Raw genomic sequence first — 22782 nt, forward strand, 5'->3', positions numbered from 1 at the left:
GGAACAGGGGCTGCAGAATTTTCCTTGGTGGGACTGAAGGGGGATCCTTGCACCAGGCAGGTGGTTGGACAGTTGACCTGTGAGGATGACCCCAAAGGTAGCCCTCCGCATTTCTCTATGGCCCAGACTTTCTCAAGGTGACCCTGCCAGCCCCAGAGAGGGGATGACAGCCAGGCTTTTGCCTGTGGAGTCTGAGCCACACTGCTTCCCATCCACCCATCACTTCCCATCCACCCATCACTCTCACCCATCGCCACGCCCAGACTCAGGCCTGGAAGCAATGTGGCTGGCGAGCGGAAATGATCAGTTTCACTTCTTCAGAAATCAGGACTCTAACCTACCCCTCCTCTTCCCAAATTTCTTTTCCCAAGGTCACCAGATCTCTCTTACCCACTGCTTGCCCAATCCACTGTCAGCGGACGGGGCTAGCGGACCAAGTGGGACCCGCCCCAGCGGCACTGAGGTTTTCTGCTCTTTGCCCCAGCAGATGGGTAAAGCTACATTGATGAGGTTCCAGGGGACACATCTATTTCCCTCACTCCATCTTTAGCTGTGATGACGGGCAGGTTCTGAAGTCAGACGCAGCTGTGATTCCTCAGGCGCCTCCAGACTCTGGTCCTTTCACCGGTACTGCTTTGCTTCCCAAGGTTGTAACTTTTGAGAGAGACACGGAAGTCATAGCAATACAGACTCAGGCCCAGACCAGTCTCAAGAAACCTCATACAGGGAATCCTCTGGCGGTCCAGTGGTTAGGACTCCGTGCTCTCACTGCAGAGGGCCTGCGTTCAGTCCCTGGTCGGGGAACTAAGATCTCGCAAACCGCGTGGGGCAGCCAAAAAATAAGGAAAAGAAAGAAAGAAACCTCAGAGAGTCACACAATTGCCTTAGCGTGATGGCCCTGGCTGGCCCAGAGCCATAGGGCACCAACAAATTCCTCCAGGGAAATAATTCCTAGCCTTGTTTAAGAAGGACCATTTGTCATGAAGGACCTAGGGGTAAGACAGGAATAGACACAGACCTACTGGAGAACGGACTTGAGGATATGGGGAGGGGGAAGGGGGAGCTGTGACAGGGCGAGAGAGAGGCATGGACATATATATACTACCAAACATAAGGTAGATAGCTAGTGGGAAGCAGCCACATAACACAGGGAGATCGGCTCTGTGCTTTGTCACCGCCTGGAGGAGTGGGATAGGGAGGGTGGGAGGGAGGGAGATGCAAGAGGGAGGAGATATGGGAACAAATGTATATATATAAATGATTCACTTTGTTATAAAGCAGAAACTAACACACCATTGTAAAGCAATTATACCCCAATAAAGATGTTAAAAAAAAAAGAAGAAAGGAGCGCCATTTGGCCCTTCCACTCACGGTGGATGCTCTGAATGACCAAACACTTGTTTGCTGTTTGCACCTCAGTCTGTTGTAAGGGACTTGAATTGTAAACATGTTCTTTATGGCTCTTCTGTCTTCCATCAAGGAATAATTATTCTTCAAGTATCCAAACCGCCTCAGAGAAGCTAATTCTCAAGCCTTGCACCTAATGTCACTCAAACCTTAGACCCAGAGAGTTCTGTATGACAGTTGCTTCTTTCCCTCCACTCCAGACCACTTTGTCTACTTTTCCTAAATCACTAGAGAGGAGGCTGGCCCCCTTCTGAGTCCTCTCCAGCTCTGAAATCTTGAAAATAATGGAGTGGAGCTCTTTAACCAAATTCCATCCCAACAAGCTGGTCCCAGCCCCTGAGGGAGTTGCTTGGGGTGGAACTCTGCTGATGGTGGGACCTGGCTGGCTTCCTAAGCCAGTGGGCCCCGATGAGCAGGCCCTGTGCGGGGAGGCTGGCAGGTTTGGGCAGGGGTTGCTGAGCCCTGCCTAGGGAGGAGCCTCCCTCGATTGATATGCGCTGAGCAGTGGCAGAAAGGAGAGGGAGACACGGAGAACCAGGAGAGGAGAGACTGGGGCGAGCCCGGAATGCTGATGACAGGTGGGAACTCTGAAACCTTGGCCACCAGGAAAGCCAGGCTCTGAACCACTAGGGGGATAAGTGCTGCTGCAATGTTTTCCTCTCCAGCAGTGCCTCAAAGCTTCTGTCCTCAGCCCTTGGGATCTGATTTCTGGAATATTCAGATTTCAGTTTGGGAAGTTTGAAACAGTAATTCCCCAAATTCACACACTGAAGTAAACCAGGCAGTGCTGCATGAGCCTGGGCTGTGGTCCCTCCTCCAGGGACCAGGTCACTAACCAGGGCCCTGAGAGCCCGGCTTCTGGGACCTTCCGCTGCGCATCCGCCGGGCCAGGTCACCTCATCCATTTTTCATGAGTTTATGTCTGGCCTCTGGGCAAGGTGGTGTGCTCCTTGCGGGCAGCCATTGTATCTTCCACTTCTGGGCACCAGTAGGAGTTCAAGGAGTCTGAGTTTGGAATTTGGGTGGGACAGGATGTGTCAGAGATGGACGTGGCAGCCGGGTTTGCCCTCCTCCCATGTCTGGCCACAATCCCTTGGTTTTTCAGGGAGAAAAGGAGACATAGGCATGAAAGGAGACATGGGGGTCATGGGACCCCCTGGAGCCCGGGGGCAGAAAGGTGACTCAGGGATGCCCGGTTCCCCAGGTAGGAGTCTGCACAGTCAGGTCTGTGGTCCTGTGGGTATTCCCTTTTTGTCCGGCGGGCTGAGCTAGAGGGGAAAAAAATCCTTAAAAGTCCTTCTGTATTTTAGGTGTGGCTGGAATTCCTGGACTCAAAGGAGATCAAGGTAAGCGTTGTGGGAATCGGCATCATTCCAGCTACCGCCGTCCCTGGGCAGAGTCAAGTTCAGGACCTGACTCTACTGTGTCTTATTTCTTATTTCTGGAGTTTTGTAAAACCTGGCCTGTCCTAAGAGGAACAGAGCAGCTTTGGAAGGCAGGCCTACCTGATATTCTTTTTTAGAGCTTCCTTCCACCCTGCCACCCAGGGGTATGAAGCAGGATGCTCACACCCAGAGTTCCTAGTAAGTCCGTAAACCTCAAATTCTGCAGCAGTGAATGGAAAAAATTAATCAATTGCTGAGACTGTAATTTTCCTCCCACTCATAGGGCTAGTTCAAGGCTCCTAGAGGTTAAGCTGCCCAGGGAACATATGAGGTGTTAAGAGATGCCTGTGCCGCTGCAGAGAAGAGGTGTGTTGAAGGGGCCAACCACTCCCAGCCTTTCATTCATGACTTAACTTTCAGGACAACCCGGAGCCAAGGGTCTTCCAGGCTTTCCAGGAGCTGCGGGATCCCCGGGTGCCAAGGGTGAGCCTGGCAGCGCTGGTCCCACTGGGCCAATAGGTGAGGTCCTGGGTCCTGTGCTGGGCGTGGGGAGTGATGTCTGAAGATCCACCCAGCCCAGACCTTACACCCTCCATGGTATCTGTCGTCCAGGACCATCAGGGAGGCCCGGGAGTCCAGGAGCCGAAGGTGTGAAAGGAAGCAAGGGGGACACAGGTAACAGAGGACGTGGGTAGGCGGGCAGGTGGAGTTGCTGGGTGTCAAGGATGGACAGAGAGGAAGACTACCTCCCAGCAGGTCCACCAGAAGCAGGCGGAGGGTCTCCTGTGTTCTGGCCCCTGATGCACCTGGATTAAAAAGGACACTTTCCTCTGCTGGAACCCTTTGAGTCCAAGGCTCTGGGGCTGTTTTTCTCTGCCCAGGGTCCCTGAGGGGCTTTGAATGCCATGACCAAACCTCCACCGTCAAAGAGGAGAGCAGGGGACGCCTCGGCCGCACTGTCTCCTGGCCTGCATTCCAGGGGTCCTCGTAATGCCCTCTCTCTCCCACTGACCTGCATGAGGTCCCAAGGGTCAGGGCTCTGGATTTGGACAACAGCTGTCGAGAAACCCTTCTTGCACATTCTCCCAGGGGGGCTCAGGCCGAGAGGGGTGACCCACGGTTACCCAACTCACAGAGACTAGCTCATAAACCATCCTAGTCAAGGTTATAAACTGCTAACGCCAATTTAGTCTAGGTTATACACCATCATACCAGTGTGGTCTACTTTATAAAGAACTGTGTGTTTTCTAGTCACTAAGTCCAGGCACCTACGATGGTCTAGAAAGTCTGGTCCACTGTGTTAGGTGCTGGACCCCCCATGATGCCTAAGACCTGGTTCCTGCCTTCAGATGTGCAGGCCGGTGCAGGAGATAGGTAGATGGACTGTTGCCAGATGGTGTCAGGCACACCGTGCTGTAGGTTTTGCATGGAGAAGTGTCACATGCCATTTAGAAAGCCAGGTGCAGGCCAGGAGGTATTGTGGCCAGTGCAGGGTTGTGAGAAAGGGCTGTGTATCTTCCAAGGATGTCTGTGGACAGTCACTGCCAGAGCAGAAGGTCACACTTGAGTTAGACAACCCGGATGCCTTCACCCCAGAACCATGTTAGACACCTACACCAGGGGCAAGCCCTCTCAGTTTTCATTGAACAAGTGGTCAACGGATTGATTTTTTAAAACAAATGCGACTTGACCCAAATCCTTCAAGTTCACAGCGGCCCCTGGTGGGGTTAGCAAAAGGTAGGCAGTGCAGGAGTGATGGAAGAGCTCGAGCTGAGTCTTAGAGGATGAGTAGAGCTTAGCCACGTGGGGAGAGGAAGGCAAGTCCAGAGAGAGGGAACCGAGCAGGTGAAGTCTTGGAGGGCGAGGGAGGGCTCTGTAGGCGCGTGTCCCTGGAGTCCAGGTCTAGGATGTGGTAGAGGCTCAGGAGCTCTGGCCAGAGAGCTGGGCCATGCCACCTCCTGAGCCTTGGACTCTGGACCTTCGACCTTTGGAGTTTCCTTGATGCTTGTCAGCAGCCCTGGCACAAGCAACTCCTATATCCTGGCCCTTCCAATCCATCCAGCCTCGGAGCTGATTTCCTTTTCACAGATGGTGGGTCAGTGCAGGCAGGGGCTCTGCTACCTGATGCCATATAAATGCCACTTGAAGGCCACCAGCAAGTCTGGCCTTCCAGAAAGGTTCCATCTGGGTGTGGTGGTCAGGTGACCCCGATTAATTGGCTGCCTCTTCCTGATTTTATACTTCCATCTTCCCTGACTCCAGATCTTAGGGTGCCTGACTCTGAGGCTGTCTTACCACTGAGTTTTCTGCTTGGCTTCATGGAGATGTTGGCTCTTCTCCCTCAGTTATAAACTGGGAGCCCCGCCACCCGACCCCACCACTGCCAGGCTAGTGATTATTGACTAAGCAAGAATATGGGTGACAAAACATGATTTTACCCACAAGGGGCACTGCACCCACTCCCCAGGCCCCTGAGCCTGCGTCTCCCACTGAAGGTGGAGAATCTTGCCTGCACTCTGCATCATGGGAGGGTTTGCATAATAAGAGCAGCTTCTGACGTGAGCATTTTCATGACAGCCCAATGGAAAACACACTTTCGTTAGTGCTATTTCACAGTAAGAGATGCGGCATGGGTTGGAATCCAGGCCCGGCTGATGCAAAGCTTGGGGCCTCATCCATTATACTCTGTCATGCTGCCTTCCTCTGCGGGCAGCCTGAGCCCTCCCCCACCCCCACCAGGGCACTCCGCTGAGCGGCACCTTCTCCCTGTACCCAAGTCCTGGAAGAATCAGAGCAGAAGCTGCAGCAGCTTCTTCCACTCTTAGAAGGAAACATGGAGCTCTCAGGCCCTGTTATGGCTCTTTGTTATTCACCTAAGATCCCACAGACACTCTTGGCCAACTGTCTGGGAATCACTTTAACTCCATTATAGAGTCCCTGCATATCTGGTGAGCACCTTTATGGGAACCTCCATCAATCAGGCCTAGTGGGAAATACCAACCAGGCAGATTCTAAGGGTTATTCCTGAATTCCAGCTGCCCAGGTAAACATGGTGAATTACATTTTCAATTTGGGGCGTGTGATGATTACAACAAATTCCAAATTGCATATGTTTCCCGCTCAAACCCAAACATTTGTCTTGATCGAGTAGCTGATGGTCTACATAGACATCTCAGGAGGGAATTCCCTTAGGACCATAAACTGGCTAGCCGTAGCCAGGGCTGTATTTTCTCCTGAGGTCATAGGTTAATGAACTTTTGGAAAGGTCAGATTCTGCAGTGGGAGAAGGAAGGGTGGGTGGTGAGTGGGAGCCAGACCATCTCCTCGCGGAAGACAATGCTTACTTGTCAACGTCAGGATGTTGGTATTCCCCAGACTAGAGGTACTGAGGTGTTGGTTCAGTTTTGATCATATCAAGCCAGTTTTTCAAACAGATGTATTTCCCATTTTGTAAATAAAATCATTAATCTCACAGGAGACTGTCTAGCAGTATGGCATGAAAACAGAGAAATTCTGGTGGGTTGGCTTAAACTAGGTAACAGCTAGATCTCGTTATTGTGCATTAATTACCAAAAGTAAGAGGTCTGTTTAGTACTGATGACGCCTCCAAGCCAGGCACTGTGTTTGGGCCTTTCCTCCCGTGACCTTAGTTCATCCACACAGCTGAGTTTCATCATCCCTACCTCACAACTGAGGAAGCAAAGGTAAAACCTTTCCTCAGGGTCTCACAGTTAATATGCACTGAGTCCAGGAGTTAATCCCAAAGTTTGATTCCAAAACTGTGCTTTTCTAAATTTTGTTGTGTAGAATAACATAGAGTAGAGGACTCAGAGAAATCAGAATTGCCCGCACCTCTCACCCCACAGTAGATGGGTAAATCCTAGCTTAGTCACCAAATCTTCTTGCTGCTCTCTAATCACACTCCAACCCATTCTGGTGGAACGTTTCCCCACGTTCACACCCCTTGAGAAAGATTAAAGATAAAGATGGCAAAGAGGAGACTCCTTCCATTCTGTTGGGAAGATAGACTGCATAGTTTATTTAAGCAGGACATTATCACCAAGAAGAACTTTCTGTAATGGTAGTTTCCTTCACCGTTCATAAAACAAGGTTTTATCAAACCCCGAAAACCTAGTTTTTTCTCACCTTTGATCTTTCAAACGATTGCAGAATCATTTGACTTTGGGGAAAAAAAAATTGCAAAAAATCCACAGCAAAACAGATTTTAGCTCTAAATCCTTTGGCCATTTTGAAAAGGAAAATTTGTTTGGAAATAAGGAAGGGCTCACTTCAACTTGTGATCACGGCATTTCTCTTTCTACCATCTCACCTTATGAAATGAAGTTAGACACAGCCAAAACACTGAAGCTCCAAAATACCAATCTGATCAAAATTTCTGCATCGCAACAATCTTCATGTCTAAAATATAACAAGAATCTGAATCTTCTATGTCCTTTTATGTTTCTCTTGAGGCAAAGCCAAAGTGCAAAGAACTTGAAATCTAGTTTCTCATCTGTCTTTTAAGACGCGTTTTACTTTAAAGATAAGTAACAAAGAATAACCCATAATAGCAATTAAGCCCTATATCATGAATATAATTTCTCAGTTGATTTCATTCCCCACGTCTAAGTATTGACTTAGTCCAAGAATTTATTAAAGTCTACCAACTCATATTGCTAAATTGTCACTTAGAGTTTTCCTCGTTTTCCTCTAAGTTTCTTAGAAACATCTGAAGAAGTCTACATGCGTCCCAAATTTGGGTCCCCTACCTACCATCTTACTTCTTGTTATACAGCTCAATGTGTTAGGTATTAAATTAACCCAAAATTTGCCAGGCTGCACTTAGCCCATAAGTTGGGATGGTATTTAAGGAAGTTTCCTAACGTACTGGAAGTTTCTACATTAAATCAGAGTGAGGAGGCCTGTGCATCAGTTTGGACTTGCCAACTAGCTAGGTGATGATGGGTTGGTACATGACTTCCAGAGCCTTGGTTTCCTCCTCTGTGGAGTGTGGGGAGAGTTCTAGAATAATACCCAGGTCCCTGCCAATCTGCCAGCACTCTGGGTTTGAAACAGGCAATTTTCCCTTCACGCAGGGACCTTCTAAGATTTTAGGCAGAGCACCAGCTGAACACAAAACAATAGGAAGGCATGTGCTTTCTAACTAAACTATTTTCTTGGGGGAAAATTGTTTCTATAAATAAGCAGCTTGCAAATAAATATTTTGAGCCCTTTCAGCGTGATGAGTCTGTGACACCCAGGGAATCCCAGTTTGCTTGTGGTTAAGAGGACAAACCCAGCATTCATTCCCTTCCAGGGAAGGTTTACAACATGAACTTCTAAATTGTATTTTTCAGCCATTTCTCCTTCTCCCTGATCCAATCAGGATGCCGCCTTGATGTATAGTGAAGTCATTACTGGTCCCTGGATCCATGCATAGCCACTCAGCGAGCACCTCTCAAGAGTCCAGTACTGGAGAGAAATCACACCCCCAAAAATCACACAAAACTCAATTCCAGTTTCCTTGCCTTGAAGAGGGGAGTTTTTTTTGTTTTGTTTTGTTTTGTTTTGCGTTATGTGGGCCTCTCACTGTCGTGGCCTCTCTCGTTGCGGAGCACAGGCTCCGGATGTGCTGGCTCAGCGGCCATGGCTTATGGGCCTAGCCGCTCTGCGGCATGTGGGGTCTTCCCGGACCGGGGCACGAACCCGTGTCCCCTGCATCGGCAGGTGGACTCCCAACCACTGTGCCACCAGGGAAGCCTGAAGAGGGGAGTTTTGAAGACATAAACCTACACCTATTATACACATCTCAGAGGGCATTTTATCAAGGGCCAGTGGGTTACGGGAGAGCTTAGACAGGGGAGGGGCCGTGAGTTCCTCAGAGATAGGAAGGCTGCTTGGAGGACGCGGGCTGTCAGCTGGTCCCTGAAGATCGAGTGAGATGTGTTTAGGGCAGTGGTTACTCAAACCATGGTCCCTGACCAGCAGCATCAGAAAGACCCAGAAACCTGTTAAAAATGCAGCGTCTCAGATTCCCAGCCCAGATGCAGTGAATCAGGAACCCCGGGGCGGGGCGGGGGGGGCTTAGCACATTGTTTTTAACAAACCCTGTGCTGGCGATTCTGACGCTCACTCTAGTTTGATGACTTATTTAGGAGTAAGAGATGGCCTAAGGCCACTGGGAGTCTTTGGAACTAGGTGGAGAGCCCACGTGAAACTCCAGGAAGTAGTGAGCTGGCATGCTGGTGGCACACAGGCAGCCACAGTGCCCAGTGGGAGGCCAACCCTGGGTCCTAACCCCAGCGTCACCACTCCCTCCCTGTGTGACGTGGGATAAATCACCTAGCGTCTCTGAGTGTGGACTTCCTCCTCTGTAAAGAGGGAAATGGCACGACCTCGCTGGGAAGCTGAGAGATGCATGTGAAGCTCCTGGCGTGGTGCCTAGTGCAGTGCAGGCAGCAGCAGAGGTTGAGTCCTCAAGAGGTGGGGGGCTGGGAGGGAGGGTGTGAGAAACGAGGTGGAAGGGTCAGGCCTTGGGGACCATGGCCCTAGTGAGCAGGGGCTCCCCTGGGGCTCCTGTCTGTATAGGACATTTGTTGTTCGGTGCTCTGGAGACTTCTCTGGTGGCAGAGAGGCAATAAGGGGAGATCCCAGTGCCAGGTGTCCCTCAACCTTGGGTCTAGGGACAGTCTCTTAAGGTAGAGATCTGTGCAATATGGGACCCTTTAGGATGTGACAGAGAGGGTCAAGAGTCTAGATATGAACCGTTTTTCTATTTAATAACCAAAGACATGTTTCTGAATGTGGTTTCTCCTCCCTCATCTTGACACCTGCAATTCAGGTGCAGGTAAGCAGAGAGGACACATCTACTGCCCGTGCTGGGCCACCTGAGGTCAACAGCAAACATCTGGTGGGGGGGGGCTTGCTGGGCAGCAAGCCTGGAGCTCCTGCGGGGGCTTCAGCCCCAGTGTCCCAGGCGCTGTCCGCTGGAGGAGAGACAGACACATGCCGACAGGGCCCTGGGGTCCTCGTGGTACCGCTTGTCAGACACGAGGCTTAGTACGTGACACAGACAACTTCATTTCAGTCTGACAACCAGCCAGAGGCTCAGAGGAGAAAGGTGAGGCTAAGGGAGAGGGAGCCTGGCTCAAGGTCACGGAGGCAGACGCAAGCCCAGGCTCTCTGACTCTTGCCCCTGTGCTGCCTTGGGAGGAAGTACGTCAGCCACGGGCGAGGCCAGAGAAGGCTTCAGAGGCAGCAACATCTAGCATCTTAGCAGCTTTCACAGCCTTGATCCCATTCCCCAGGGGACCAAAGTGGTGAGGCTTTCCAAACCGAGGGACTGCAGTGGGCACAGCTGGCGCGGGGTGAGCTGGGGCCTGTCTGCCAGGGCCAACCTCGAAGGTCCCTCCAGCTTTTAGAAGATGCTCTCTGAGCCCCATTCTGGTCCTCAACTCAAACATGAGGGGCAGAACTAGTTGCCCTCTCAGATCTTTCCAGGGCTTCCCGCCTCCTTTGTGCCCAGGCTTGCAGCAGCAGCTCCTAGCTCCTCGGCCCTCGGGCTCTCCTCCCCAGGCAGCGCCCGGCCTCAGACGAGCCCTCTGAAAGGCTGCCAGGAGCCAGGACTGCTTGCTCATTATTCCAAGGAGGGATCCTGAAGAGGCCCACCAGGCCCCTCGCCTGCCCTCCACTGACCAGCACACAGTAGGTGCTCAGGAAAGCCAGGAACTGAAGTGGAAGGCAGGAACTTCCTCCAGGCAATTGGCAATGAGGGTAACCGAGTTCCTTGTGGTCTCTAGTGATCATCAAACGGGTGGGTTCTTGGTTAAGACTGAGCTGGCGTGGTGGGAGGGTTACCAGTCAAGAGCATGGTGGGAGTGCATTCCCACTGTTACCCTCTAGTAACTGTTACTTCGTGGTCAATAATGAGCTTTAGTTTCCCCAAGTTTGTGTAACTGTCTTGGAGAGTCCTGTTTCTCTGAGAGACCATGGAGTTGCTAAACCAATAAATTATTATCCCACAATAAATTATGACTCAGCATGGTGCTGGGGATACTGGGTCTTCCACGTAATTTAGTGAATAAAGAGATGAATGGGAGGAAGGAAGAAGGATGTTTAGCTACACTGGGGGCCACAATGAAATAAACCAATAAACGCTATGGAATATCTACTGAGGGTGACGGCCCCCCCAAAGCTCCTATTGGCCACTGAGTCTCCTCCACAGTCTTTTAGAAATAAAAATAACTTTATTTTCAAACTATCTCTCAACTCTTTTTCAATAAAATGCAACAGAAAGGAATGGGATTGAATTTAGACACCAAGTCAGGTTATTTCTGGACAAGGAAGGCCAGCCACTGAGTCTGGGGTCTGTCCATCTAACCTAGACTCTCATCAAATACATTTCTATTTCACCCCAACACACGTCCCCATTTATCTGCAGTCTGTCTACATTTATGCTCTGCTAAAGAGGCTTTAAACAATCGTGGAGAACCAATGTGCCTTTCCTTCTGCATTAATCAGACAGAAGGTAGAGGTTGTCTAAGATTAAAAGAGTCTAATATCTACGTTTTATTATCTTCTCCCCTTTTTTGTATTTTGATCTTAGGACTTCAAGGACAGAAAGGAACAAAAGGAGAATCAGGAGTCCCAGGTAAAGTGCCGGCTTCATTTTCATTTCTCACAGTGATGACTGGAAGGGCTTGTGCTCCAAGGGTGGGTCTTGTCGACCCTGAAATCACGGCGGTAACCTCAGTAACCTTTCCCCAGAGCGTCTCTGCCTGCAGGGCTCTATCGCTCCAGCCTCAGACTCTTTGGGTGACAAACCTGGGGAAGGGGTGTAGAGAGAGGGGCGGGGGCAGAGGGGGTGGAGGGTAAAGAAAGCCAGGACAATTGCCCCTGGTGGTGGCTTCAGGCGGCACAGCCGCAGAGGAGCTGGGTGACCTTCCTCTCCAGTTGCCAGGTTGGTTGCATGGCCTCTATCTGCCTGTCCACATCTGCTTCGGTCCATCTCCCTCTACCCTTTGGCCCCCAAGGTGCCCCCCTCTTCCTGTTGCTTCTCACGGGGCTATCATCAAGGTCCTCGTGGGCCCCCGCCTTAGCTAGTAGCTGGTTACTGTGCCCTGCCCATGGCATTTCTAGTCTTCTCGCCAGCCCTACCCTGAGAAGCCAAAGCGACACTCCCCAGACACATTTCCTGAGCAGTCTTTCTTCCACCTGAGCTGGATATTCTATCCCTATTCTAACTTACTGAAGGGGAAATTGAATGCTAGAAATGTTCTAGCAAATTCTCCTAGAATGTCTAGAACGTCCACACAATTATGCCATCCAATGAGGAACAGCAGCCTTGGAATACTGTCCGCGATTTTCACCCGCTCGTCCTCAACCAGAGTTTACACAGGAGTCGGGGGATCAGGGCAGTGCCCTGCTGAACATTCGAACAGCCCATTGATGTGGGCAGGGGGGAACCTGGTGGTTTAGGACAACTCAGGCACTAAACACCAAGGCCCTTGGTCCCCCTTGGAAAGCAGAGCAGAGCATCTGATGGAGGTGGTCTCTCTCCTCCGCAGGCCCTGCAGGCATGAAGGGAGAGATGGGAAGCCCAGGCCTGGTCGGCCTCAAGGGGGCACCTGGACCAGACGGCCGAAAGGGAGAGCCCGGAGCGAAAGGTAAGGCCTCGGTTTCTGATGTGAGGGTTCTAAGGAGAGGCCTGTCATAAGGTGCTGGGAGTTTTCAGAACCAGAAGGGTAGAGGTTTAGTGGCTCTGTGGCCAAGTCCTGCGCTGGGATCGCCCTCAGCGCTGAGCTTACAGAGGAGAATAAGGCACGGCCAGGCACTCCGAGTGGCAGGCCGGTGACCATGCACTGGCATCACGCCCAGTCAGGCCCTGGACCACACAGTCGCCATGACTGATGGCAGGAGAGACTTCTAACTCCATGTCTCTTGAATGTTCCTCTCTAATAGAGCTTAAATCCTTCCTGCTGTGGCTCAGGCCCATTTCTTCTCCTTTTTTTTTTTCTTGCGGTACACGGGCCTCTCACTGTGTGGCCTCTCCCGTTGCGGAGCACAGGCTCCGGACGCGCAGGCTCAGCGGCCACTGCTCACGGGCCCAGCCACTCCGCGGCATGTGGGATCTTCCCGGACTAGGGCACGAACCCGCGTCCCCTGCATCAGCAGGCGGACTCTCAACCACTGCGCTGTCAGGGAAGCCCCAGGCCCATTTCTTCTTGCTCACCCATGGGATCCCACGGCACATCCAGTCCCCATGATGCCAGGTGGCTGGCAAAGCTGAAGGAGGGAGTCTGACCCTCACCCCTCCACCCTCCTGCCCGCCCCTCCTCCCCACTGCTGGCAAAGGAGGGCAAGGGGGTCCTGGCTTGGTTTCCTTCGAACTGTGTGGTTTTTCTCCTCATGATAGGATCTTCTGGGCTGAAAGGAGCAAAGGGAGAAAAAGGTCAAAAAGGTAATTGCTATTTCTGTTCTCTTTAATGTGTGTTCCAGAGGTTACTCTGTACTTGAAAATTGTAGGTGTGCTAGGGGGAGAGGGCTTGGTTGTCAGAGAGATTCCTCATTTGGGGGGAAAGCTAAGGGCTTGTCCCTTGAATAAGCCTGCCCGTGGCACAGAGCCACAGATAACACCTTCCTCCCTCCCTCCCTCCTTTCTTCCCCCTTTTTTATCGACAACACAAGGCTAAACATGGTGGGCTGGATTTGCAAGGCCAGCTGCAGAGGGACCTGTCCCCATGGCCTCGTACCTGCAGGCCCAGGTGCACAGAGCCGCTGGTTGTGCTGGTGCCAGCATGTGGGATCTTCCCAGCTGTGGTGGCAGCCAAGCAGGAGGCTTCTTTGCCCTAACTATAGGACTTCCAGAAATGAAACGGCAGAGCCTACATTCACACAAAGCCCTGGGCTGCTTCCCTCACCTCTCCCGTGTGTGTTTTGTCATCCAGGCGAATCCATGGTATCCGTCCGGATTGCTGGCTCTAGGAACCGAGGCCGGGCTGAAATTTACTATAATGGAGCCTGGGGGACAATTTGCGATGATGACTGGGACAATTCAGATGCCACCGTCTTCTGCCGCATGCTGGGTTTCTCTTCGGGAACTGCCGTTTTCAACGTGGGAGCTGGTAAGTGAATCGATCCTCAACCAGGAGCCTCTTTCCTTGAGGTGCTGATGTGGGCTTTCTCTCCCTGGTAGGGTGTTGGCAACCATTGGTTGCAAGTGACTCAGCTTGGTTGCGTTAAAAGAAAAGGATTGGTTCAAGCAACTGAAAAGTTCTGCAGCCCAGGACCCCAACTTACATCCTTCAGACTTGGCAGCCCCAGGAGAAAGAAGGCTCTCTTCCCCAAAGGGACAGCAAAGGCTTGTTTGAGTTGCTGTCTGTCCAGCCCTAAAGCCAGAATGCCATGTGTCGGAGGGTGTTTGTGAGGGACACTCTCTGGACAGCTGAGGGGCTGGAGCTGGGAGAACAGAGAAGGACGCAGGGCAGGCAGCACAGTGGTCATCCCAGCTCTCTGGAACCTGAAGGTCTAGGTGGCCCAAGCTTGATCATCTTCAAGGAGAAGGTGTGAAGGGAAGAGAAAACGAATCAGAGCAGGGACCTCCTAAAATCAGTTTTGGAAAGATGTCCTCGGGTGCTAGAGACTCAGCTACGTCTTGCAGCAAAATGTTTAGACTTTCAACAGAAGAGTTAAGCCCCAGGCCTGAGACCATTTCTGAGCTGATCTGACAGGGACACTAGGCCCATTTCTCCTGCCTCCACCCCAAAATGTTCTCTCCCCTTACCCCTCCCCACAACCCCACCAAAATGCATACCTACTTTTCAATCTGAGTCCAGTTGGATTACAAAACTCCTTTAAAATACACATTCTCCTCAAACAGATTAAGCCTCTATAGATGGTCACACTGTAGTGTCAATTACGGAAATCAAATCATCCGGTAATTCCTCTGAGCTCCTGATCTGAAATCAGTTATATCAGAAGGAAGGCGGTTTGAGGAAGGTGTGAGTGATTTAGAACACGTGAATAGCCTGTTTACAAAGGCATTTAAGGAAGAGACAAACCCTAGAGATCCTAGGAGGAGCTTTCAGATCATGCTTGGGTTACATATTAAATACTCGAATGAGACTTTTGTCAAAAGGTAGAAAGAGCAGAGGCAGAGCCATCGTAAGAGAGCAGACCAGCCATCAGCACGGTGGGCCTGGGCACATGTGGGAGAAATTGGCAGTCTAGCTCCCCGTGGAAGACCCTGAGGACAGACAGGCTATGCTGCTTGGACCCTAATCCCACGCTCCTCTCCCTCCTTGCTTTTGCTGTGTCCAGGCACTGGGACCATCTGGCTGGACAACGTTGCGTGTCAAGGGTCGGAATCGAGCCTGTGGAGCTGCAGCAAGAACAGCTGGGGCTCTCACAACTGCAACCACAGTGAGGATGCGGGTGTGGACTGCAGATGACCCCACAGACTATTCACTGCTCTGCCCCCAGGGCGTCCACAGCCAAGACACTCAGCCCACGAAGGGAGGCCGTGCTCTCTGAGGGGCTTCCTGGGGTGGCTGACAGCCTCTGAAGTGGGCTTGCTAATAAAGCTCAAAGCGCTACCTGGCACCGCCCTGCGCCGTGGCTGGAATCACTAGCTCGTCCCTCCTGCCCACTCCCTGCACACAGCCTTTCACTGAGTCCTAACGTTCCCTGCACCCCCATTCCCACGCACGGGGACAGTGGAGTCTCAGCTCAGAGCCGGGGAGGCTGAGGGTACGGGGGGGGGGGCTGAAATGCAATGCCGAAAGCGAGGCTCACCTGTAGACAGAAGTAGTCATGACCAGCCTTTCAATCAATCCGACGTAGCATCTCTGCACAGCAGCGGGCTCTCCCTCCAGCACTGGAGCTGCTCGGCAGCAAACGAAGAGGCCGCGCGTAGCTGACACCAGGTTGCATGGAAAATAGGAAACGTACGATTAAGCATGAAAATTTGTTCTCATTGGGATGTGAGCTCCATAAATGCAGTAAATATTTATGGAATGAACGACTGAATTAAACCAAGAAGGTAGAGCAGCTCACCCTCTCTGGGAAATTTGGCCTCCCTCTCCCTTTGCAGTCTTCCCCTGGGATACATATTCTCTGAGCGCAATCACATGCTCTCGCCCTCTCCCTCCAGGTGCTGTAAATGGCTCAAGTAAATGTGAAATCTGGGAGAGTGAGGTGCATGGGAAACGGCTCTGACGCATCACTGTTCACACTTGACCTGTAAGGAGCTCAGCCTCAGGGCGTTAGGAGACCTGCCCAGGGACACTTGTAAATGGTGGGACCGAGGAGGCGCGGCAGAAGGGCTGGGAGATGGAGTGGACACCTCAGGGCTTTCTGCCTCAAGAGCTCAACCAGCCACCCAGGACCCAATATGCACTTTCAGAGGCTGCAGGGGCACACTCAGCACCAAGGGCAGAGCTGCAGGGGGACGTGAGGGCTCTCTGGCCCTCGGCAGGGAGAGGGGCATGGGACGGGGGGTTGAAAGCTGCCTGTCTTCATTTGTCAGAAACCTCTATAATGATGCAGGTTTTCCTGGCACTTTGTGATAGGGGAGTGGTAGGTCAGTCAGGGAGGAAAGAGGACATTTTAAGCCCTATCAGGGGGTGCTGGGATATAATATTTTGCAAATGGTAACTAATGTGTCTTATCAGCCTCCTTATCTCTCCAATCTTATTGCCTGTTCCTTGTTTCCCACCCCACCTCCATTCCCCCACCCCCGTAAAGGAAGGAAAGGGCAGGTACAGCCTGAAACAAAGATGTCATCTCTCCCGTCTGAACCTCAGAGCTGACTTCCTGAACCTCTTTAGAAAGAGGAGAGCCGTGAAAATAGAGTTGAAAGCAGAAATAGTTTTCTAGTTTTTTCCATTTAGCTTATCAAAAGCCCAGCCTGGCTGACTTGATTAGAGTGTTTTAAAAGTGCAGGAGGTCTGAACAGAGCAATCAGGAAGGGAGGGTACCGTGAAAGCCCCCTGCCCCTCACAGGGGAAGGTGGGAAAGGAGACAAGGAGACAAAAATAGAGGAGGGTCCTCCCTGGAGTCTCAGGCCCAACTCTCCCACCTTCATCTCCTTTCCCAGGATCTGCCTCCTCCAAGAATGATGCACTGCGGGACTGGTTCCTGCCTGGGGGACCCCTTCCATCATCCTTAGGGATGTGTCAGTAGGCATGCTCTCTCTCTCTCTCTCTCTCTCACACACACACACACACACACACACACACACACACACACCTTTCCACAGGAACAAACGACAGTTTACAGGCACAGAAGAGACAAAATCCTTGCAGAGAATAGACCATCCCCCCACCCCATCACAGCAAGGAAACTGAGAGACACGGCTCAGCACACCCAGCATTTCCCTTCCATGGCTTTGGTTTTCATCTCTTAGCTGTTGATTCCCCAACCTATACTTCCAGTGAAGGCCTCTCTCTTGAGCTCTGGCCACCTGTATGTCCACCAACTGCCTCCACACGGGTATCTCGAAGGCCAGGCAGCTAAAGCCTGCCCCCATCTCAGCCGATGGCTCCCTCCATCCAGGGTCCAAGACAGAAACTGAGTGTCAAATGCCATGCCTCCACCAGGCACCAAGTCTCACTCATTCTACCTCCCAAACCTCTCCATCTCTGCCACCAAGATGATCCAGGCTCCAGCCCCAGTGGCCTGGGTGCTTGGAACTTCTCCTAATTAGTCTCTTGCATCCACCGTGCTCTACCAACCACCTATCTGTTCTGCAGGCAGCAGCCTGAGAGATCTTTAGAAATGATATAGCTCACCATGCCACTCCCTGCCTATAGCCTTCAGTGGCTCCCCATTCCCTTAGGCAGTGGCTCAAACTCACCATCACGGCTTACAAGGATGTGCCCCTGACAATCTCACCTGGTCCTCCAGCAACCTTAATGTTTTGTTTCCCCTCTATCACATCCAGTCCTTTGTTTATGCAGTTTCTCTTATGCAATGTCTCTTACACAATAGACTCATGATAAATATTTTCTGACTGGCTCCCTGAATAAATGAATGACTGCCTGAACAAATGAAGGAATGCTAAACAGGGCGCTTAGCTTCTCGTATTGGGATTGCTTCATAGTCTTTCCTCAGATGGGAGGCACATCCTTGTTGTGCCCTGTACTCTAATTTTTGTGACTAAAGACCCCTGCATCCCCACCCACTAAACAGGTGCCCCCATACAAAGGAATGGTTTTCTCCAGAGGCAAATCTAATCCGAGGCCTTTAACAAGATTAGCTTTCAAAACAAAATCGTGGGGTCCAACTTTTACAAGGTGTATTGTAAATTTTAAAAGTTCTTATCGGGCTTCCCTGGTGGCGCAGTGGTTGAGAGTCCGCCTGCCGATGCTGGTCCGGGAAGATCCCACGTGCCGCGGAGCGTCTGGGCCCGTGAGCCATGGCCACTGAGCCTGCGCGTCCGGAGCCTGTCCTCCGCAATGGGAGAGGCCACAGCAGTGAGAGGCCCACGTACCGCCAAAAAAAAAAAAAGTTCTTATCTTCCTGCTGCCTCAGCATCGCCACAAACAGGCTATGAGCACCAGCCCAGGTGACCAGGTGCACCAGTGTGATAAGCTGGGCCCTGCCACAAATTCCCCTTCCTCCCTTCCTGTCGCTGCGACCTAATGACATTCAAACGCACCAATGGAATCCCCTTCACACTGTTTGACTGTGTACCCCACCCACCCCCTCCCCGACAAAGGCCCTCACCCACGGGTTCTCACCCTTTCCCGGCTCCCTGCCTGCGTGGCTGACCCACCCCCTTGGTGCTCTCTGTGGGTGGCTCCCCCTCAGCCTGCAGCGACTCTGTCTCACTAGGACCTGTGAGTGTAATAGACTTTGTTTTCCCCTCCTGGGTCTCCTCCTGAGGCTGCACCTGACCGACCAACCCCTAAAAGGACACAGCACGCCAGAGCATCATATGATACAAGCAGTATCATTTGCATCTCATACATAAGCAAATTGAGTCACTGAGAGGTTCAGTACCGGGGTATGCTGGTCCCAATTCACCACCTTTCTATTCACGTTGCCTTTGCGACGTGACCGCAGCTCTTCTAACAGGAACTAAAGCTGTTACTGCTCCACTCCCTCGCTTGGAATTCCTGCCACGATATGAAACCAAGCCCAGGCTAAGCTGCTGGGGGAGGAGTGAGCATGTGAAGAAGGACCCAGTTACCCCAGCAGAGGCCATCCTCCGCGAGCCAGCCAACAGCTGGCCCCAGTCACGTTAGCGAGCCCAGCAGAGACTGGTCAAGCCCATATGAGAAGGACTCACTGCCCAAGCGACCCATAAACTCATGAGTAATCACAGATGGTTGCAACTAAAAGCCGCTAGGTTTGGGGGTGGTTCGTTAGGTAGCAATAACGGCCAAATAAAACTAGACACAGCCAGTGAGAAGTAGAGGGGAATTCACACAGCCCGGAGAGTTGCTGCCTGCAGCTCCTCCTGGTGGGTCCTCTGCTAAGCTCTCAGGCCGAGGTAAGCTGAGGAAGTCCCTTTAGAACCGCAGAGACCACAGAAAGCAGTTGCAGTGTGTGGCACGCTGGTGCTGTGGCTGATAGGCGGCTGATGGTGGGACGGAAGAGGAACTGGGTAAAACTAGCAGGAGTGCATCCTCAACGGTCAGAGAACAGGCTGGGCGGCTGGGGCCGCCATATGTTGGGCATGACCTCTGTGTGACACTACCGTCCACTTGAAATAACTCTCCTCCCTCCTGCTTCCCTTTCCTGGGGACTCTGTGCCCTGTCTGAGGCCGGCAGCACAGACACCAACGCTGAGCATACTGGCTGGGTGCCATGGAGATGGCAGGGTCCTCTGTGTGCAAGACTCCCATCATTTCCCCGCCTGGAAGGGCAAGCACAGAGAGTTTCCCAGCATCCAGCTGGACAGGTGCAGCTCGGAACTGAGGTTCTGGAGCCTGACTGCCTGGGTTAGGATCTGGTACTGCCACGTAGTAGGTCTTTACCCGCACAATCAAGTTACTGAAACTCTCTGAGCTTTCCTCATCTGTAAAATAAAGACAGTAACAGTTCCTCCCTGTCAGAGTTCTTGTGAGGATTAATTGAAAAGGTAAGTTAAAAGAAAACATCTTAAATGGTGCCTGGCACGTGGTAAATGCTTGGTCTCGGTTATTATGATCCTTCAAGACCCTTCACAGCCATCCCTCGCCCCCAACACTGCCCCACTGAGCCCCCTGCACCAGGCAGTGGGTCTCCTCAGGGCCCACCCATCTGCACCAGGCTTGTGGAGAGGATGAACCAGGATGGTATGTCTGTGGGTCCTCCAGAAGCCCACACATATGGAGCTGGGAGTGGGAGAGGTTTATTGCAAGGAAGGCCTGTGAAAGATGCAAGGTGGAGGCAGAGTCTCAGACCGACATGTAGCCATGACAGAGTCTCAGCCAGCTCTATAGGGAGACAGGAGCAAAGATGGCCCCTCAGAGGAGTGCCGTGTTGGGCAAGAATAGTCAGGCCCTAGTCCCTCCTCCCAACTCAGTCCCCTGGCCGGGGTCTGCCCCAGAAGTGCAGGGCCTTGGCCCAGATGTGAGGGTGGATTTGGTATGATGCTGCCCTGAAGCTGGGCACTCCTACAGCTGAACAGCAGGTTCTCTCTTGAAGCCAGAGACCCAGAAGCACCGCTATGGCTGCTACAGATGGTTTGCTTAAAAGAGGGTGGGACTTAGGATCAGATTCAAAGCCAGCACCGATGACCAGTTGTGTGGCTTTGGGGACATCACATAACCTCTCTCAGTTTCTGCTTCACATCCGTGAAATGGGAATATGATGATGATGATGATGATAAAAACAAAAATAAAATATTACCTTATGTGGATTAGCTTGTGTGCCCTTGACATACACTGGGTACTGACCAACAGCAACATTTATTAGAACAGCTCCTGACTCCAAGCCTGTTCTTACCATGTCTCCACACCCACAATATCTTCCCTTCTTCCATCCACTACTCCAGAATCCTCCCCACCCTTTAACACCGAGCTCAAATTGTACTTCCTTTAGGAAACCTTCCCTGATGGCTCTCACTCCAGAGACATCTTTCTTTTCTCTTAATCCCTTTGGCCCATCCATGAAAGGAAGGAAAACTCAGTGCAGAATCTGATATTTTAAGGGCCTACTGCGGGGTATGCATCATGCTAGCTGCATTATATTTTTGTGTTGGTGACCCATGACCTTACTTACTCTTCACAGCAACATTGAGTGGGATGTTCGATTATTATCTCCATTTTACAGATGGAAAAACTGAGGCTGAGAGAAATAAAATGACCTTCCTTTGGTCATTAGAACTCATCTCCAGTTCTTCTAGTTCTGAAGACTATTTCATTTGCACCATGCTGGACTCAGGAGGCTTTCAGAAAATTTATATTTTTGCAACATAGGAAACTGCATTATTAAAATTATACACAAATAGCACTCACCTGATAGGGTTGTTCTAAGCCTATGAGACTGAGGAGGGGCTCAGAACTCAAGGAATTCATTCATTCAAACACTCTTCAGTCTTCTTCAGTGGCAGGGTAATCAGAGGTGAATTATTTCAAGTCCCCGGAATACAAACCATCAAGTCACAAAAGAGAGTCAATACACTAGTAAACGTATATTTTAAAAATGTTCATCCTCACTTATAATAAAAGAAATCCAAAAAGAGGGAGATCATTTATTTGCACATCAAATTGGCAATTTAAAAAATCCTTGGTGTTGGTCAGAGAGGAGAGAAACTATGAATAGAAATAAAAATAGATTTCCTAGGGCAGGATGGGAGGGTGTTGAAATTTGGCAAGATGTGACCTGAACTTTCTGAAATAGAAAAAGGGGCTGATGAGAAATGCCCACTGTATCAGTTAGTTATTGCTGCATAACAACTTACACCAAGATTTGGTAGGTTACATTATTTATACTAACTCCTGCATCTGCAGGTCAGCTGGACATTAGCGGAGCTGGGCTGGGCTCAACCAGGCAGCTCTGCTGCAAGCTGTGGTCCAGCTGAGCTTGGCTCCTCTCTGTGGGTCAGGCTTAGGGCTGCTCCACCTGTATCCTTCTAAAATTTGCCTTATTGTGAAGGCAGCGGCATGAAAGAGCAAGAAGGAGCATATGATGCCTCTTAAGCCCTGGGGTCAGCGGTGGCACACTGTCACCCACATTTCACTGGCCAAAGGAAGTCACATGGCCGAGCACAAAGTCCCTGGGCAGTTGAAGCTCCCTCCACCTCTGGCGGGAGGACAGCAAAGGGGCAAAGGGCATGTATTGGGGGTGGGGTGGGTAGGATGCAGAACTGGGGCTAGTGAGGCACCTGCCAACCCACTGGAGTGGATCAAAGTTCTTTGGAGCATTGTGTATACCACTGTGGAGTCACACAGTTGCTCTGGTACTGTCACCTTATGTAAATTCAACTACCTGACTTCAGAAAAATTAAAAGAAAAATGGCAATGTAAATAGTGGCCTAAAGTTCTATTTCGCACATATCTTTTTAAATAGATGCTATACATTAGATACTGACACATGCACATTACTATACATGTCTATGCATATGGAAGACTATACTTCATGAGTGACTTAAGTGGTTTTCAAAGATATTTGAATATGGTGGTGGACCTCGGAGATATTGTGGGTTCAGTTCCAGACCACTGCAATAAAGCAAACATCACAATAGAGTAAGTCATGTGAATATTTTGGTTTCCCAGTTCATATAAAAGTTATGTCTACATTCTACTGTAGTTTATCAAGTGTGCGATAGCATTATGTTTAAAAAATAATGTACATACTTCTTTTTTGTATTTGGCGTGTATTTTTAAATTAATTTTTATTGGAGTATAGCTGCTTTACAATGTTGTGTTAGCATCTTGCTGTGCAGCAAAGTGAATAAGTCATATGTATGCATATATCCACTCTTTTTTAGATTTCCTTCCCATTTAGTTCACCACAGAGGACTGAGTAGAGTTCCCTGTGCTATACAGTAGGTTCTCAT

General features: G+C 50.8%; 1 protein-coding gene across 4 annotated transcripts in view; it reads left to right on the forward strand.

Moving 5' to 3' along the window:
- The window catches only part of MARCO (macrophage receptor with collagenous structure), a 32868-nt gene extending 17483 nt beyond the window's left edge, over positions 1-15385 (forward strand). For 2 of the 4 annotated variants that reach the window (XM_082658337.1, XM_082658339.1), the window contains exons 5-13: positions 2513-2611; positions 2718-2753; positions 3213-3311; positions 3405-3467; positions 11398-11442; positions 12359-12457; positions 13207-13251; positions 13739-13915; positions 15111-15385. In XM_082658337.1, the coding sequence (XP_082514463.1) occupies positions 2513-2611; positions 2718-2753; positions 3213-3311; positions 3405-3467; positions 11398-11442; positions 12359-12457; positions 13207-13251; positions 13739-13915; positions 15111-15241 (794 nt within the window). In that variant the 3' untranslated portion in view covers positions 15242-15385. The remainder of the gene's footprint in view (positions 1-2512; positions 2612-2717; positions 2754-3212; positions 3312-3404; positions 3468-11397; positions 11443-12358; positions 12458-13206; positions 13252-13738; positions 13916-15110) is intronic. The other 2 variants (XM_082658338.1, XM_082658340.1) reach the window with 2 other exon arrangements.
- Positions 15386-22782: the final 7397 nt, after the last annotated feature.

This window comes from Grampus griseus (assembly GCF_964374135.1).
Source record: "Grampus griseus genome assembly, chromosome: 7".
NCBI classification, from domain to species: Eukaryota; Metazoa; Chordata; class Mammalia; order Artiodactyla; family Delphinidae; genus Grampus; species Grampus griseus.